This window comes from Trypanosoma cruzi, genomic scaffold (assembly GCF_000209065.1).
Source record: "Trypanosoma cruzi strain CL Brener 1047053514575 genomic scaffold, whole genome shotgun sequence".
Lineage (NCBI taxonomy): Eukaryota > Euglenozoa > Kinetoplastea > Trypanosomatida > Trypanosomatidae > Trypanosoma > Trypanosoma cruzi.
The window spans coordinates 6,966-20,356 of NW_001849337.1; the positions used below are offsets into that span (position 1 = coordinate 6,966).

General features: G+C 53.0%; 2 protein-coding genes and 1 pseudogene across 2 annotated transcripts, besides 9 other annotated features; all 3 read left to right on the forward strand.

The window, feature by feature from the left end:
• On the forward strand, positions 1-777 carry Tc00.1047053503957.10 (trans-sialidase, putative; the record flags this gene model as incomplete). The annotated part of the gene is made up of 1 exon (XM_809876.1): positions 1-777. A coding segment is annotated over one exon (777 nt), but the record flags the coding sequence as incomplete, so codon positions are not given.
• Positions 1-4,805: a sequence feature (areas not merged during assembly with more than two copies in the genome that could not be assigned to a particular haplotype).
• Positions 1,282-1,304: a microsatellite.
• Positions 1,501-1,533: a microsatellite.
• Positions 2,975-5,308, forward strand: Tc00.1047053503957.20 (retrotransposon hot spot (RHS) protein, putative; the record flags this gene model as incomplete). The annotated part of the gene is made up of 1 exon (XM_809877.1): positions 2,975-5,308. The coding sequence occupies one exon, from the start codon at positions 2,975-2,977 to the stop codon at positions 5,306-5,308; it is 2,334 nt and encodes a 777-aa protein (XP_814970.1).
• Positions 4,806-5,000: a sequence feature (heterozygous, non-Esmeraldo-like haplotype).
• Positions 5,001-5,553: a sequence feature (areas merged during assembly that could not be assigned to a particular haplotype. This can correspond to areas where the two haplotypes were merged or to regions with more than two copies in the genome that were merged during assembly.).
• Positions 5,554-5,992: a sequence feature (heterozygous, Esmeraldo-like haplotype).
• Positions 5,993-13,391: part of a sequence feature (areas not merged during assembly with more than two copies in the genome that could not be assigned to a particular haplotype) that runs on past the window's edge.
• Tc00.1047053503957.25 lies at positions 8,897-10,957 on the forward strand (annotated as a pseudogene).
• Positions 11,373-11,399: a sequence feature (AT_rich).
• Positions 11,683-11,719: a sequence feature (AT_rich).

A 13,391-nucleotide genomic window follows, 5' to 3' on the forward strand; every position in this document is an offset into this window, starting at 1 on the left:
CGATCAAGTCCACCCTCAGCACTTGAGGCGCAGCTGGACGCCTCCTTCTCCGCTTCTTCCACACCCACGGCGGGTCTGGTTGGACTCCTGTCCAATGCGGCTAGCGGTGACACGTGGATCGACGATTACCGTTCCGTGAATGCAAAGGTCATGAATGCGGTGAAGGTCCATGACGGGTTCAAATTCACGGGGTTTGGGTCCGGTGGGATATGGCCTGTGAACAATCGGGAGAGCAATGGGCCGCACACTTTTGTAAATTACAATTTTGCTCTTGTGGCGACGGTGACCGTCCACAAAGTTCCGAAGATCAGCACCACTTTGCTGGGCGCGGTGCTGGCCGAACCCATCAGCACGCTCTTCATTGGGCTGTCGTACGGCACGGACGGTACGTGGGAGACAGTGTTCAACGGCGAGACAACGAAATCAGGCAGCACGTGGGAGCCGGGGAAAGAATACCAGGTGGCGCTGATGCTGCAGGACGGCAACAAGGGTTCCGTGTACGTGGATGGTGTGATTGTGGGGAACTTGGCGACGTTACCGACACCTGAGGTGCGGGAGGCTGAAATTGCGGACTTCTACTTTGTGGGCGGCGAAGACGAGAAAGATAAAAAGAGCAGCAGCGTGACGGTGAAGAACGTCTTCTTGTACAACCGCCCACTGAGTGTTGATGAACTAAAAATGGTCAAGAAAAGTGACGGCTCCATGCATGGGGGCGTGTCGCGGGCGCTGCTGCTGGTGATGCTGCTGGGGATGTGGGGCATTGCGGCCCTTTACTGAGAAATTGCGGTGAGGACTTCCTGCCACCGGCGTGAGCATCTGTGCCTCTCCACGCACCCTCCGAAGTAATTGCCAACTATTTTGTGGATGCACCGTTTATTTTATGTATTTTTATTTTTGTTTTGAATACCCTTTTCCCCCCATGAAAGTTGTTATGTAAGGGCGTGCTCCCCCTCCGGGGACTGCACCGCTGGTTATATATATTTTTTTGTTCTTCTCTTTCATTATATATACGTATATTTGTCTTCTTCTATATGGTGTAATTTTATGATAATGGCGGATTGTATTTAATGTTTCCGCCTGCCGATGATAAGTGCACTCGGTATTGAGCTCAACGACGATGGCGGGGTGGAAAAAAAAAGAAAAAAGAAGGCGCACTGAGCGCCCCAATGAAATTTGGGTGTTGTGTAGACAAAATAGGGCTGAACGGTCGAAGCAAATGTGTTTTTACTTTTGCATGAATAATGTACAAGCAGTCTTTTTTTTTGCCGCGTCACGATGGGATTCTTTTTTTTTTTTTTTTTTTTAGTTCTTTAATGGGTGTGCAAGCGTTTTTAAAGGGGTTTTAGAAGATTTCTAACTTATTTTTATTTTAGGAAAAATATTGTGGGTTGCCGCTGGTTGGGCTGCCGTGCCATCTCGAGCCTCAGCGGCTTTCATCCTCCCTTTTTTTCAGTCCTGCATCTTTGCTGCGTGTTTGTGTGTGCCCCTTCACGTGCGTGGCTCTCTTTTTTTCTTCTCTTTTTTTCTTTCTTTGCGTGACTGCAGGCACACACACAAACGCACGGCGTACATGTTGAGGTGCAGTTGGATGCCCTTCCTGCGCTCGCTGCTGGCAGCTGCGTCACTCCGTGGACATGAGGAGAAGGAAGGGGGAGGCAGTGAGAGTGCGCCGCGGCTCTCATCCCCTGCGGGAATGCTGCACGGCGTTTGGCGGTATTGTTTTGAGGCACCGCACCATCACGCACTAGGACGTGGCACGGAGCGGAAGATCTTTTTTTTTGCATGTCTGCTGCTGTGGGTGTGGGTGCGTTTGCGCCGGACTTGTCGGCTCGATGGCCGCAGCGTGTGGCTGTCACTTTGTTTTCTCGAGAGATACGCTGCCAAGTTTTCACGTGTGTGTTGCTTCGGGGCCAATGTGCCGGCAGCTGTGCGATTGCCGGATGGAGGGAGAGGAGTGGAGGGAATTGCGTGAGTGCAGCGGTCAAGAGTCGCGCTGGGCGTCTCGCCGCGGAGGGCACTGCCCACCCAACGCAGCGCCGCTTCTGTCGGGCATCCAATATCACACTGCAGCATCGTAGTCCACGCCAGCAGCACGCAGCGAGGCAGCGGATGCCGCCACCGCCACGAGTGCGACCGGAAGGGAACACGTCTGCTGTTACGTTCCGAGGGGGCGCTCCGTGTGGCACAGTGGCGTGCCCACAACCCTCCTCGCGGAGTCCGCACACGACACCGGGCACTGGCCGCGGAGTGTTTGCGTCATGGAGGACACTGCGGCTGATTTCCTCTTCCTTTCAGGTGGAAGGACGCCTGAGTTTCCTTTTGTTCTTACCCAGGCGGGTTGCTGCGCGACGGCACCACAACAAAATGAGGCAGCCGTTTTCACCGTGGAGGGGTGATATCTGAAGGGCACGCATTGGGAATATGAATGACGAATGCAATGAGAAAGGGAGCGTTATGGTTCTTTTGTGCTGTGCGAATTGCGGGAATATTCCATAAGACATGCAATTTTTATTTGTTCTGCGTGAGAGGCTGCCGTGATGCATCGCTGCTGTGGCGTGTAATGATCTGTGATCCCTGCGTGTGGCCGCTGCTTTACCGAATCCCCTTCCCACTTTTGTGTGTTTGTGTGTGTCAGAGACGATATGCGCGCATGTATTATTGTGGAGTGTGTGCGGTGACGGCGGCGCCACACGGATGTGAGACCGTAGCGAGCGGAATGCGTGAGCGAACCTTCCGCGCCCACCACGTTGTTGTTATTGTTGGCACCCACCAACACTGTGCTTGATGGATGGCACCCACTTGCCGTCGTTGCGGTGGTCCTCGTGCATGTGGTGTGCATCAAACACCGTGTGGATAGCTCCCTTATTTGCCTTACTGCCTGTCGTGTCTGTGCCTATAGGTTTTTATTCTTCTTTTTGTTTGTTGGTTAGTGTTCAGCTTTAGCTCAATCAAACTAAGAAAGCAAGGAGAAACAATGTCTGGGAGGCCCGAGACAGTGCATGGTGGCAATGGGGAGGGTCCCGCGCCCACTGTGCCGCAAGGAAATGGTTGGAGGAGGGCGAGGCCGGTGCTTCAGGGTGGCACAGATCAACTCGATGCGACTCGCAGAAGAATGGAGGAAGCGCGGCAACCACAGTGGACTCTTGACCGTCGTGTGGAAGATGTGCTGCTGGAGGCAACGGCTCGCAGCACCAACATGAAGCTGAATGATTTTCTTACGATGGAATTGGACGGAGAGGGCGTTGTGGACACGAATAGGAGTGTTTTGATGAAGGAGTTTTTAAAGGATCCCACGAGGTATATCCGCGATGAGGGAGTATTGAACGAGATACACGCATCATTTCGTTACAAGCGCGTCAGGAATGATCTAAGGAATAAAATGGTTTTTGATGAAGATGTACGCAAGCTTGAGGAGAATGGTGTAAATACCCTAATCGGCTGGCTAGAAGCTGCTGCGGAGGTAAAAGCATGTGTTCATGACATCACTAAACAGTTTTTGGGTGCATTCCTTGAAGAAGTGAGGAACTCAATGAGGATGAGTGCATCGAATAAACTGGAGGGGTTCTACGAGTCTGTGTACAATGCGAGGTGGAGCCATTTGGTGGAAGCTCCTGACGGCGAGGGGACGGGACTGGAAGTGAGGGAGGGGAAACCACCACAGCAATGGACGTACAAGGCAGTTGGCCGAACTCTCGAAAAGGATGACGGTGCGCAGCAATCCGGTGCAGCACGCCTCAGTCTGACGGTGCTCACTTCGGACAAGGGATGGCCATGCTCGTGGAATCGGAAGGGGGTGGAATCCACTCGTGACTGCTACGTGAACTGTGAGGTGGAGCGAGTGTGGCAGATCGTCAAGGGCGATCTAACCGAGTGGTTCAGCAGTCACGGTGAGGCTGGCTTTGGGCCTGATCCGCGTCTGTTGGTTGGGACGCCCGGGATCGGGAAGTCGATGGCTGCCGGCTCTTACCTCCTCTACCAGCTGCTGCACTATGATGTCAGGAAACTCCAAATGGTTGTTTACTTTATTGCGGATCGAACATTCCTGTTTGACAAGACCAGCAGGACGGTGTCGAAGTACATGGGCGACTCCAGTAATGCGTCTGTTGTGGGGAGTCTGTCTGACCGTGGGATGAAGGGGTATATTATTTACGATGTGACAGAGCCGGATGATGAACCGTCTAGTGATTTGCCTCCCAGGGGATGGGGCATGGTTTTGGTGTCACCCCCACTCGAGAGGAACTACAAACAATGGGTGAAGCGGAGCGGTGCCACAACAATAGTTATGAATTGCCCTGGTGAAAGCGATGTGAAGGCGATGTGCGTTTGGATGAGGCGCCATCAGCCCGTGCGGGAGCAAGCGGAGTACTGGCATGTGGTGAAGGGCCAAATGGATGAAGTGGGACCTATTCCACGTTATATCTTTGACGAGCGAAAGTATGATAATTGGGTTCAACGGTGTCACAAGACCGTCGATGTGGCGACCTCTTCTGTAATCTTGCAATACACTGACTTGGGACGTGGTGAATCCTGGGATCGTATGAAGGTGTTCTACTGGCTTGCGAGGGTTGTCCGAGTACGAGGTGTAAATTCCGGTTCTGAATTTCTTTTCAATTTACCGGTGTCTGCTCACCTCGGAAATAAAATATTATTCAAGTCGGCGAAGTTAATGCAACAGCTTGATTTTAATTTACTCATATCGGGGCTGACGGATTATCTCATATCAGAAAACTTTGGAAGGTGCACCGTGTTTGCATTTTTGAATGGATCTTTTGTGAGCAAAATAGAACGCAGGCTGAGGGAGCTGAGGCCATCACCACAACGTCAGTCCCACCGCTGTGCGCTGGCGGTGTACTCACAGGAGGGCTCCACCAGGCACCATGTCTTACCGCCACTGGAACGCTTTTCTGAGAGGATTGATGTGGAGTGCGGGGTGCTGTACGTAACGGAGGTGGAAAACTTTCCGCTGGTGGACGGCTTTTTCTTTGTGAAGTCAAATCCAATGACGCTGGTTGGGCTGCGGATGACTACGGCGGGTGGGCATCACACCACAACCAGCACTGTGAGGCAGTTCACTGAGTGCCTGGCGGCATATTTTAATGGTTGGGAGGAGTTATCCCGAGACATGTCGTGGGAGATGATTTATGTGCAGCACGAAGACAGCACGCCGATGAATGACTGGCAGAGATGTGATGTCGTCGATGCCAATAATGTGAGCGACGATGAAAAAAAGATTGCGGCATTCTGGAAGGAAAAGGTGCGCCAGTACCAAGTGTCAATATCATCCGAAGACGCCCCAAGAAGGCATTAGAATTGAGGAGTAATTAAAGGAATAAATAGGAAAACAAATTAAGGAATTGCGGGGGTAGCTCGAGCTCCGGTAGAAAAACATTGCGGGTTGTTTCATACATGTGGATTTCTGTGTGTGCATACGAGGCATAGTGGGGAAATTGCTCTGTTATGAGAGAATGATTATGACCAGCGGTGATGAAGTATTACTAAGTTGTTTATTTCCTCTTATTTTTTTTTTTGTTCTAAGGCCCATCATTAAACGAAGCATCTTTAAGGGATGGACGACGACCAAGTTCTTTTGTGGAAACAGTGCACTCCGTGTGACTGCCTGGAGTGGGGCGCCGTATTCAATTGAAGATGGAATGGCTTCCTTGTGCCTGCGTCATCGTTGCTTCCCCTTGCGATTTCATGCTTGAATGCCTTATCGCGGCGCCAGGGCCAATTGCTCCGTATTGTCGGGGGAGGCCAGGAGCCAGCAATGTTTCCCTCACTGGGTTGTTGTTTTTGTTGGCGCAGGGCTGACGGCATCGACCAGCGTGCAGACCAGCTGCTTTGTGCTGGGGCACATTTTAAACACCAAGAGGTCTGGGGGCACGCGTTGCCGCAGCGCGGGCCATGTAATTGAAAAAACACGAGGGAGGACAAAAGAAGCACAACTGTGCGTGCTGCAGCAAGTCGGCAGTGATGCTCTTTTACTTTGTCGGCACCGGAAACTGAGAGTGTGCGCCCTGCGCCTGTTGCCATGCACTCTCATAGCCATTTTTTGAATGGAGCGTGTTGTTGTTTCTCTGAAGCGGGCTCCGTGTGTCAATGCGACAGGGGGACACGGTTGGCGGTGGCAGGAGTTCTTTCCGGAACGGCACTGGAGTGCGGGGTTCCCGGAGTCGGTTGCTCGCCGAGTTGGGGACGGCTCTCAGGGATTGTCTCGAGGCTGCTTCTCAATGCCGTTGTTGTTGTTGATGGCAAATCGCTGATGGGAGGGCGAGAGATGGTGTGCTGTCGTGTGATTTCTCACAGTGGCACTCGTTGGAGCGATGCATGTGTTTTTGCCTCGCGGATGTGGTGTTTTGGATCCCTATTTCACGCTATTCGGTGCCGCAGAAGTGGACAGGGAAGTAATGCTGTCACGAGCTGCACGGGCGTGGTGGACACGGTTATGCGAGCCTGTGGAGGATCCGAGCAAATCAAAGTGTACTATGCGGTTTGGGTCTACAAGGAAGGAAGAAACACTGGGCGGCTGAGGGGAGTTGCAATGCACGCGGCTGCAGAAGATGACATGCGTTGCTGAGTTCACGTTGACTGCCACTTTGGATGCTTTTTCTCGAGGCCGTGAATCCTTCCTAATTTATTTGGAGGTGCTTGATGACACCTGTTGTGGAAGGCATTTTCATTTCATACGAGGATGGCACACAGGAGACAAGGAAGAAAAAGAGCGACGCCTCGCCAAAGAAGCGGCTGCTGGAACGTTGACGAGACTCGGGATTGTCTGCACGGCCAGCTGCTTGCCCTCTGCAGGATGTTCCTTGAGGCGTTCATTGGCGCGGGAGTGAGGTGCACGTACGGGCAGGCACCGCAACAACAGTGTCGTTGGATCCCCGTTGCACAAAGGAGAAGGCGCACGTCAGGCATGGCAGGTGACGTCCTCTGCGAACCTCCTCCCTTCTCTTCTGTTTCACATCTTGGCATTTTCTGCGCTGTGAAAACCGCTCCCATTGGCCGTCTTCTGTGACACGAGAGCCGCCTGTATTCCTCTTCATCGCATTGCAGAGTCGTGAGGAGGGCTTGGAGGGTGCGTTGAGGAGCCGTGTGGTCTCTGCGAGCATTTCCACTGCCATTCTGAGGTGTTGAATTTTGGATTACCGAAACGCACCTTGAGTACCTGCGTCAGAGGCACACATAACTGAGGGACAGGCGTGTTTGTGGAGGTGCAGGAGGGCCACGCCATTGGGAGGAGGAAGAGCGAATGGGTGGGTGGATGGTGTCTGTGGCCCATATGTGGTGCCCGACTGGTGCTTCGCGTTGTTTGGTGTTATTGTCATTTGCATCCACAAAGAACGGCTTTGGGTGCTGCTTTTCCCAACTCTCTTACTGTGTCTGTGCGTTGCGTGTTTGTGAGCATGAACCTTCTTCCGTGCTGTGCATTTGCCGCGTAAGCTGTCGATGGTCTGTGTGAAATATGTGATGATTTGCGGCATTTTGTTGGATTGTGCTTTGATGTTTGCCGCAGGGTGACAGCCAGATTGGAGTCGTTGCTTTTTCTTTACTGTGATCACGTGCGGTGTGTATGGGAGGCCTCTCGGGGAAGCGCCAGCCGACATTCTTGTGAAGCCCAGGCATGATGCCACACTGCTTATTGACGTGGAATGAGTTGAGAGGTTTGCATATAAGCTTCTGTGCATTCTTGCCGTGGTGCTCCTCATGCACAGCCCATGAAGACGACTGGTTGGGAATTGTCAATGGGCTTCTTGTTGAGTCGAGGGGCGCATAACTTTTTGCTCATTGAGGGTCCGGGCGTCACGGATGATGCATGGGGCAGGCAGAACCTCGTGCATGGCGGCAGTAGGAGACGAAGGGCTGATTGTTTGATTGTCGCTGACGAGTCCTGCCTCACTGCTTGGAGGGGGCTGTCGTTTGCTGGGGCAACCTGTTTTGTGTGTCCAGACACTGCTTGCGCCGATTGGCTTTGTGCCGTGTGGGTGTGCGCGGCTCCATCATGCGGGGCGACTGCGTGACGTTTTCGGACTGCGTGCCTGTGGGCTGATGAATGTGGCGGGAGGCGTGTCTGAGGGGAATCCGCGAAAGAAGGAGTGGCATGCGTTTGGCGGTGCTGCTGTGCGAAGTGCGGGGGAAGAAGAAAAACAAGTGATTTCTGACATGCCGGTGAGTGTGCCACGGCCACCGATGAGTTCTCAGGGAGAGGGAAAGGAGGGAGGGAGACGGAGACTGTGCACATCCACTGCGGCGTGTGGTGCGACAGGATGCGGTTGCCATTACGACGGGTGCAACGGCCGTCATGCGTGCAGCAGAGCGTCACCTGCATCTTTTTTTCTGCCGAGCTTGCAGGTGCCGCGAGGAGGTGCAGGTGACCTCTCATCATTGGGCTGCTGAGGCCGTTTTTCCTCTCTGCTCAGCGGGAGAAGCAACTCTTCCTGCAGGCGCTGTGCTGTTCTGCATCGATGCTCCCCACAGGGTGTCACGCCGCCGTGTCGTTGCAGTGCCACTCGCATTGTGGCTTTATTTTCACTAATTGGCTTTGTGTGCAGTGCAACGCTCGTGCCCCTCACTGCACACGTGGCCCCCTCTCATTTTTCTTTTTTGCAGGACCGTGGCCTGTGGTCCCCAACTGGAAGGCTGCTCGCTTTTTAAATACTTTATATTTATTTATGCTTTTGAGGGGTGCTGGAGTAATGACTCTGGGGATGTTGATGTTGTGGTTCGCTTTGAGTGGTGGCGGTGTGTACTGCTGTTGTGTTGCCTTTCTGCCGCCGTTCTCTGTTGCTCCCCTCCACGAAGGAAGTTACGACTAAACGCGAATCGCCACTGTGAAATTCGAGGGCTCTGAAAGGACCAACAACAGCACACACACCGCCCACACACACATATTTCTATGTTCTCACGTGTTGCTGCAGTGAAGGCACCCCGCACACACAACCGTCGCCGCGTGACCGGATCCAGCGGAAGGAGGAGGGAAGGAAAGGAGAGTGAGCGGCAGAGGCCCAACATGTCGCGGCGTTTGTTTACTTTTGCGGTGCCGCTACTCCTCCTCGTGACGATGTGCTGCGCCACCTGTGGAGCTGCGGCCGCATCGACGGGGGAGAATTAAGTGATTGCGCGGCTGCCGTGGGTGGCTTTTATTTTCGTTCCGGGACGAACGCGTTTGGAACCGAAGGGTGGGACTGGTGCAAGTGGAAGGAGGGATTTGTTTGGATCGCTCGCTCTTGTGGGTGTCGGTGGAGTGACGGTTGCCTTTGATGGGGGTTGCACGATATTTAATGATAGCGATGGGGCACCGAGTGGGCTTTCTCATGCGGATATTGTGGCGGGTTCCATCTTTTTTGCGTGGAATTTGTTGTCTTTTTTGGTGAGTTTAATAATGGCTGGAATACACACATCGTGTTGAGCACAGCGAATATAAAGGGTGGTGTAGGCTCCGCGTTCAATCCCACGACAATTGAGAGCGGCAATAGGGCGTTTCTTCGTGCGGGAAGCTAGCAAAAGTTTGGTACGAATGGTGGGTCCAATTGGGCGTTGAGAGACCGTGATGTTTAACTGGTTGTGGGTGAATTCACGCAGCCCAATGACGGCAGACGGAGCGAGCTGATCCACTGGTGTGAACCCAAATTGCTGTGATCACAGATCATTCCCGAGACTCACGAACGCGGCGCGAATGGATTGAAGTTTTTTGGCGGCTCAGGTGTTTTGGTGAATGGCACGCTTGTGTCTCCGTGATTGCGTATAATGACGAAAAAGACGATTTCTCCATGATCATCTGTTCGACGGACGGCGGCAGCAGCTGAGTGCTTTCAAGGGGCATTTTTCCTGCGGACTGCATTGACCTTCTCATTGCCGAGTGGGAACAGGGACAACTTCTCGTGATTACTCATTGCTATGGGAGCCGGTACTGCAGAGTGCACGAGTCACGTGACAAGGGGACAATGTGGGTGGAATTACCCGGGGCAATTGCGGGCGTTTGGGCCAATTCACAATCGGGTCGTTGGGACATGAGCTTGCGTGTGGGAGCCATTGTCACTGCGACCGTTGGAGGAAAGAGCGTCATGCTGTAGGCTCGGAAAGTGAGCTCCCCGTGGTGGGAGAGTGAGGCCCATGTGCGCTCTACGTTTGGGTGACTGACAGCAACCGCGTGTTTTGTGTTGGACCGGCTTCTATGGACGCTGCTGTGAATAAGCCGATTGCCAACGCCCTGCTGTACTCGGATGGTGCGTTGCACCTTGTGGGAGCGAGGCACAATGAAGAGAAAAGCAGCCTGTTTCCTGCCTTCCCTGACGGAGGAGCTGCAGATGATCACTTCCATCCTCCGCAATTGGGCGGACGTGGACGCTTCCTTCTCCGCGTCGCCCGTAAGTACGGTGGGTCTGGTTGGATATCTGCCCAACGCAGGCACTGCCAACACGTGTAACGACGAGTGCCGTTGCGTGATTGCAACGGTGACGAATGGCAAGAATGTCACAAATGGGCCTCAATTCACGGGGCAACATTGCCCCGTGAACCGTTGGGAGGATAATAATCACTGTGGCTTTGTGAATTACGACTTCGCTCTTGTGGCGACGGTGGCTATTCGCGAGACACACGCAGGCGTCAAGAGTATCCCTTTGATTGGCGTGAAGGAAGCAGGTTGCACTGCGCACTCTGGACTGTCGCACAGCCATGAAAGGAGTTGGGGATGTTCAACGCAAACAAACACACCGGCTTTTGGGAGTTGAACAAACAATAACGAGTGGAGCTCACGCTGCAGGACCGGCAACAAGGCCTTCGTATAGATCAATGGTGAATGTGTGTGTGTGGGATGCTGAAACGACATCATCGGGAAAGGGGCCACGCGCGAATTCACACTTTTACATTGGAGGGTATGGAAGCAGTGCAAGCGACACCGGGAGCCAAAACAAGTATGTGACAGTGACGAGTGCCTTCTTGTGCAACCGCATATTGACCAGGGAAGAAGCCGAAAAAGTTGGTGCCAGCAACCTTGCTCTTCCAGAGTCTCTTTCTGGGAAAATGCTTGAAGGGCCGGATGATCCAGCGGGAACTGGCAGTGGCTCCAAGGATGGAAACGCCTCTCAGCTCACGAACAACACTTTGTTGGAGAAGGGCTCTAGTGGCTACGGCACGGTGCGTGTGTGTGTGTGCCTCGGATCTTGTTGCTCCTCTTACTGGGGCTGTGGGCATTGCAGCTCTCGGCTGTGTGAGACGGTGGGAGTGGAGCCGCGGCTCTCCGTGGAAAAGAGTGTGCAGCTCCTCAGGAAGACTCAATGCACTCCGTTTAGGATTTTTTAAAATCCCTTTTGTTTTCACCTCCGGATATAATGTGCTGCTGGTGCTTTGTTGGAGGGATCAGAACCCCTGCCTTTTTATTATTTTTTAAATTTATTTTTCGTTTGCCGCTAGCTGCACACTCTCATGAGTGACGTGTTTCCCCCTGTTTTATTTGCTTTTGTTGCACCGCACGCGGTGCCGGCCTCATTGCTGTGCGTCCCGCGGACTGTACAAAACGAGGGGTGGAGGAAGAGGCCGAGTGCCTCATGAAATGTGAGGGATTTCGTGTGGACACGTGGAACACTGCGATCTTTTTTTCTCCTCTGTAAGAAACATATGGAGATGCACAATCCCTGCTGCACTGAGGGATACATAAAATGAAAGTCCACTGAGGCGATTTCCTTTTTTTTCTTTATTATAATTAATTAATTATTTATTTCTGCTGAACCTACGCCTTTTTTCTTGGTTTTCTGTATTTGGCAATTTGCTGCGGCTTGTTTTATTATTTGCTGTGTTGAATGCCACTATGTGTCTTTGTGTCCCATTGGGTGTCCCACTGCTAGCTGTGCAGTTGACACACCCTCATCACTTTTTCTTTTCTGCTAGAGGCATCGATAGTCCGCGACGACGATTGTTTGTGTTCCCCATTGCGATGGTACGAGGGTGACTGGGCGCCCTGATGAGTGCACTCGGAAGGGAGCGGATGGTGTGCGCCGTGCCTCACTGTGAGTGTGGGACGCCACCGCCACGACCTGCTGTGAGGCGTAACGCTATTCCTTCGGGGCAGGGGTAAGTAAAGGACTGTGGTGGACTTGGATGCGCCTCGTTCCTCTTGTAGCGGCCGTGGGTGTGCTGTTCGCATTGCTGTTTTGCGGTACGATGTGGATGGCGGTGCTTCTACGTGTGCCTTCTTGAATGCACTGTGCGGCGGGCTTCTCTTCTCCATGTCCTTGCCTTTGCCCTTTTGTGAGTGGGGGTGAGTGTGGGTGGCTGTCGACCTGCCCCGAGCATTGGGGCCCTTCACACACGTGTGGCTCATCTTGGCAGCCTCTCGCAGCGTCCATGCCTCGTGACAGGGAGCGAGGGAAGAGTGGCGTGTTTCCTCCTACTATAGACCTATCAACTTTTGAGGAGTTGGAGTGAAAATAAGGGGACAAGCGTGTGTGTCTTCACCTTCTTGCGGGAGGACGCGCAGAGGTTGTTTTTCTTTTGTTTGTTTTGTTACTGTGTCTGTGTTGACGTCATTTGTTTTTTTTCTCCAGAGGCATTCATTGTGCGATTTGTGCGTGTTTGGTTTCCAGCTTTTTCAGCACCGCCAAATGGAGTGTTGCGCAGGATTGGAATAAAAGGATGCGCGAGAGCATCGCATCGCTTGCCCGTAATAATACACACACACACAGTTTCATCGCGTCTGATACGTCACGTTTTTCAGAACGGTCGAAATTGCTTGTGGGACGTCACTTCATTTGCGGCGTCGGGAAAGTGAAGTAAAGGGAGAGATATGCCGAGAACGTAATGCTCCTCCATAAGACCGCGGGCTGGCGGCGACAATGATCAGAGAGCCTCTACTCAACATTGAGAAGAGGGCAGCGCTCCGGTGATCCGGTTTGCTCGTTAGGAACCTCTAATGTAGTGTACACCGTGTGGGCCTTTTTGCTGCGGATATGCAGAGGGGTGATGTGGGGTGGAATTATTGTTGAAGGCAGCACGGACGCCGCCTGACCTTTATTGGAGGGATGCGTGCTGTTATTCCGTGCTTTCTGGCCTGCGTTGTCGCACTCATGCTTTGAGTGCGGATGGCCACAGTAGTGGAGCTGAATATGGTTCAATGTGTGTTGCTCACGGGGACTGCGCGACACATGTTTTTTGTTGGGCTTCCCAAAGGAGGGGCGCATCGCCGTTGCGTAATTCCCGCGGCAGTCCATTACTCTGCAACTGTGCGTGCCGCCGTCCGCTGCGCCACTGCAAGCCTTCGCCTTTGTGTGAAATGGGGAGCGTGACTGCTGTGGCGGTGGTCGAATGTTTCCGAATTGGTGCTTTTGGTGACCCCACTTGGAGCGCCGAGCAGCGAGGGGCTGCACACGCCCAGGAGGTGGGAGTGTCAGCTGCAA